This window comes from Conger conger, chromosome 5 (genome assembly GCF_963514075.1).
Source record: "Conger conger chromosome 5, fConCon1.1, whole genome shotgun sequence".
In the NCBI taxonomy this organism is placed as follows: domain Eukaryota; kingdom Metazoa; phylum Chordata; class Actinopteri; order Anguilliformes; family Congridae; genus Conger; species Conger conger.
The window spans coordinates 33,590,581-33,595,794 of record NC_083764.1 but is presented as its reverse complement, the minus strand read 5'-3'; the positions used below and the strand labels follow the sequence as shown (position 1 = coordinate 33,595,794).

The window sequence follows — 5,214 nt, the reverse complement described above, 5'->3', positions numbered from 1 at the left end:
TAAAGTGTTCAAACTCAGAGATTTCCTGGTGGAAATACATGTCTATGGTGTATTAATGAACTGTGATGTGTGCAGTATCTCATGTGGCCTAGCCTTGACTAGCAGAATTAAATTTAAGACATTATTTTGGCATAAAGTACAGGACAATAAATGATGTTGGTTCTGATGGAAAATGCTTCCATGTATGTCAGAAAAGTCCCCTGACTCTGTCCACACCATTCTATATCACAAGATATAGCATATCCTTCATTAGAGGCACCCCCCGCACCAATCTCAAATTCACCAGGTGAAATAGTAAAGGTCATAAAACTATTTGCAACAGCAAGGTCCTGAAACTATTTGAAGAACAACTGTGTAAACTCAGCAGTCATTTTTATGTTTGTTTTTTGCTTGGTGTCACAGGTCAGATAAGTGAGAGAGCAGGATGAACTTCAGGTGCACTAGTACCTTTGACAGTGGCATATGCCCACACCATCCAAAGGGTGAAATGAATAATCAATGGATATGCCTTCACACGTTTGCAGTCCTTGTGTGATTATATTATGCCTGCCCATCAATTCAATATTTTTGTACATAAAGTAAATTGTAGTTTTTTATTCTAGGTCTGACCACTTATTACATGTTTTAATGTAATTGTAACCTACTACATTTTTACCAATATTACTTAAGCATAATTTCACAACTTTAATCCATGCTTTGGAAAACCACAATACTGCAAGATTATCATATTGAATAATGATAATTAAAATATAATATATAATATAATAAATAATAGAATATAATATACAATATAATATATAATATATAAATAATTACTAAGCTTTAAAACATTTTCAGAGAATATCATCAATGATTGCAAAGATCTGTAAGCACAAAACAAAATTTGGAAATTGCATACCATGTGGAAAAATGATAAAAACCAGTATAATTTGTATTTCATCGTTTCTCTATCGAAAGCAGAGATCCAAACATCCACAGTATTTAATATCCATAGTATGAAATTCCACAACAATTCTGGTAGAATGCAATTTAGGGCATGGAATGTGACAAGTACACACTGAACTGCAGCAGTGACAAGACAGCAAGCAGGCCAACAGTTTTGCTGCAGAATCTGTATAGACCAGTGGTTCACAAACCTCTCAGGTACGTTCAGCTAGATCCAGGTATTTAATGTGTTCCACCTCAAACACACCTGATACAACTCATCAAGCCCTTGAGATGGAACACATCAAATACCAGGGTTTGGCTAGGAAAACTCAAGGAGAGGTTTGGGAACCATTCATATAGACCTCATGCATACTTCTCTAAATATGCATGTTCTGAACATAGCCAAAGATTGTTTCAATCTATATGTTACTGATAGCAAAAAAAAGCTCTGCCTACTGACGTGCAGGACAGAGATGTCTTAAAGGGAGGTCTCTCAATAGCCTCAAAGCTTCCTGCAGAATCATGGCCATTGATGAGTCTACTGGGCTGTTGGGTTGACTATCTTGCCCATGAAGAGAATGCTGTGGGTGGAACTTTCAAGAATGAGCAGCAGGAAGGGCCGATTGAGGCTGACCATGTCTGGCAGAGACATGGGTATCATCTCCACAGCAGTTGCAGCAGCGGCCTCTGTGCCTTTCTCGTCCACACTGAGAACAGCCTTATGGGACACCTGGAAAACCCAAGGAGGGTATGAAAATGGAGATTTCAGCAGAGGATATTGCAAGCCGATCACTTGCTGGCTCTCACACAAATGCACACAGACATGAATGTGCACACAGAGACATGCACATACAATTACATCACCACAAATGGCTGTTATTTAAAGTATATAATTCTTCAGGAACAGATCACATCAGATCCCATCTCCATCAGAGGACATACTACTAAATACTATTAAACTAGTGCACTAGTACCTTTGACACCTTTAGGCCAACATCCTCAGAGATCCCAGACAGGTCAGCTGCATCAGAGAATGTGGCAACCACACCCATTTCTGTGAGAAACTCCTTCAGGAAGTAGGACCCAGACACTGAGAATTTGGGCATTTCCAGATGCACCACACTAATAGGAAGAAGTCAGCCTGATTAACCTTCATGATGCCACATTATATCAGAAACAAATGTTCATGTCAAGAAACAATCCTTTGAAGACTCAATCAGAGCAGTTCACAGATAAATAATGCTTTCATTATCCACAATCTGCTGTCAATGATTCTGTTGAAAAGACGAATCTTGAGTTGATACATTGACGAACTTACAGCTCAACTAGCCAGTCCCAAAGTCCTAAATTGTAGTTGTAAGTGTGGGTACCTGGTCACTGAGACTAAACCATTTGTAGAAAACTGAGAGTTGAAAGACAAAGACATGTAATTATTTAAACCTGCATCATGTTGAAACATGTTTTAGGATGAACTAAAGTGCTTGCTTTCAGTAGACTTAACTGATAAAAATATGGAATGAAAACCAGTACAGTTTGGTGGCCTCAGGACAAAGGTTTAGAATTAGAGTACCCTAGATACATTGAAGTTTTTAGTCAACGTTGAATTCCCTTACGTCCTGTAGAGGTTTTTGTGCCAGAGTGTGATATACTCCTTGCTTAGGATGGCCTCTAGGTCTTTCATCTTGCCCTCACAGGGGAGGAGGATCATCATGGAGGCATTTCCCTTGTATGGTAGCATCAGCACCGAGGTGTGGTTCTCGTGGTCATAGTAGTAGCTGTGCCAGCCCGTCCGCTTCATCATGTCCACTAGGACTGTGGTGTTCTCGTCCACTTTGAAATCTGCCTTTACAGTATTTTCCTCTTCAAATGGTTTCTCCCATTTGCCTGAAACAATGTAAACACATATTACTTTTTTATTTAGGGCCACCTTCACCAACTGCCTTGTGCAGGGTCCAGAGTATTGATTTTGCAACATTCAGTGAAGACAATTTTATTTTTCCTGAATGTGGAATGCCCAATCATATTAATTATTTCATAGTCATTACCTGGCTAACAACATTCCCAGACCAATGTGGGAGCAATCAATAAAGTTAATAAATCTAAGTTAACTTCTGCCATAGGTTGGTCGATCAAGTTTGAAGCTGTGTGAGAACAATAAGGCAGAGATAGAAACATTAATTCATAAGACGTTTTCACATCATAGCATTCATAACATTCAAATCTCATTGCTTCAAATCTTGTGTCAATTCCAGGGATTGTAGACAAGCAAACACTCTCACAGTCCTCCAGCTGCGCCAGCTTCAGAAGAAGTGCAGTAGTATTCAGAAAATAATTCTAGAAAATACCCAGCTACATGCACTGGCATGGTTAGGATTCAATACCAGACTACAGAACATGTTATTACACTGAAAACGTGGCTTAGCAAAATGAGCCGTCTGCTTGCCCCCTCTTAGCACTATTATTTGCAAGGCATTAGACTGTAAGTGATAATTCACAGTAAAGCTCATCCTACCTCTGAAGAAGATGTAGTTGAGCAGCACCATGAGGGTGTCACTTTGCACACTGCTCAATAGGTCTGGGATCTTGTTGTCAGTCTTCTCTGCAATGAATTTATTTATCGCCTGGACAGCTTCCTCTGGCTTCTTAAAGTCCACAGTCAAGCCCTGGGCTTGGTAGTAATGCTTGGCATCATCCAGGAACTTTTGCAAAGCCATCCTGCAAGACCACAGCACTCCCTTTGTCCAGTTTCAGCTCCCCCTGGCTGTGGCCCAGCATATGCATCAGGTGCTCGTAGGCCTCATTCACCTGACTGGTGTTGAGCTGGCTGTAGCCCAAGGCCTGGTACAGTTCCTTGTAAGTGTCACCTTTGGACCCAATGGCCAGCAATGACAGGGCAGTGGTGATACCCAGTGGAGAGAAGAACACATTTTTGGACTCAACCTCTGCCTTGGCGGCAATCTTCTTATAGAGGGCAAAGGCAAAGTTGGCATTGTGTGGGGCTAGCTTGTGACAGGCGTCCTCCCCTTTGCCATGGACAGGGTGGGGCTCGTGCATTTCATGATGGAGGTGGTGTTGGTGGTCCTCCTGCTTACCACCCACACCACAGATAGGAGCAAGGAGGCGAGTGTGCAGTGTAGAAACCCCTGCATCTTTCCCCTGCAGAAAAAAACAGGAAGCTAATGTAATCTTCCTAAAATTTGTGACCATTTCACTGTCTGGGTGTAGCTTTTACAGGTGTAGCATGTTGAGGACCTGATTGCCTGAACTGCTAATGATGCACACCTGCAACTAGCTGGCCGAAATGATTAAAAGCCTGAGTATTCTGCAGCTTGGGCCTTTCTCTTTTGGATTCTGTTTATACTTTGCACTTTTAAGCTACCATGGAGTTGCATGTTTTGTCTAAGTTTTATATTCAGTGTATTTCTCTTTTGCAGGTGGTCAGAGTTAATTTTTTAAAATTATATATACTTTGGTTCTTTTCTTAAAAAAACAAAACAATACTGTCTTTATTTGAGAAAAGGTTGACATTTCAATGGGGATGGGATCATACACCAAGGGGGGAAAAATAGAAAAATAATCAAATGTATATACATCCACGCATTCCTATCTATATGTAGATGTACTCTATGTACATATGTAGAAATAAGTATGAAATCTAAAATCAAAATATTTCATAGTGCCCATGTAGAAATGTTGCTATACATTTCAAATACTGTCCTGGGCAGGAATATTAATCTGTTCAAAAAAATGGCAGTGGGAGCCTTGGTGGCGCAAGAGGCTAAGATGCAGCTGACTTGCGGTTGCAGTTCACTGCACACCGAGGACCAGGGTTCGTTTTCCCGGTCCTGCCAAAACCAAGTTTGGCCGGCTCTCGTGAAGCGGCATAATTGGTTCGCTGCTCCAGAAGGAGGGACTTGGCAGGTTTAGCTGATTGCTGCACAAGAAGTACCTTGGGCGCCTCGGAATCTCGGTCACGAGCATGAGACGAGACAGCTTGAAGAAGGCGTGTCGCTCTCCTTCAGGCCGCCAGGGGATGGGGTGTGAGCGGTGTATCTAACACGAACTCAAATTGGATTAGTTAGGGTACAAGTGGCTACCAAATTGGGAGAAAAAGGGAAGAAAAAAAACATCACAATGTCGAAATTTTTCTCTTCAAACTGGATAAACTGAAGACATTTTTCAAGATTTAACTTCACTTTAAATTACTGAACTAATATTTAGCAGCATAACCATTGTTTTTTATAACTGCTGCACATCTGCGCTGCATCGAGTCAACCAACTTCTCGC

The 5,214-nt window shown here is 41.1% G+C and overlaps 1 protein-coding gene across 1 annotated transcript; it reads right to left on the bottom strand.

The window, feature by feature from the left end:
* Nucleotides 1–1,420: 1,420 nt before the first annotated feature.
* On the bottom strand, nt 1,421–4,076 carry LOC133129456 (alpha-1-antitrypsin homolog). The gene is given in 6 exon segments (XM_061243569.1): nt 1,421–1,657; nt 1,902–2,049; nt 2,541–2,811; nt 3,440–3,633; nt 3,635–4,017; nt 4,020–4,076. Coding segments are annotated over 6 exon segments (1,245 nt in total). The 3' UTR covers nt 1,421–1,465.
* Between the last annotated feature and the right edge of the window lie 1,138 nt (nt 4,077–5,214).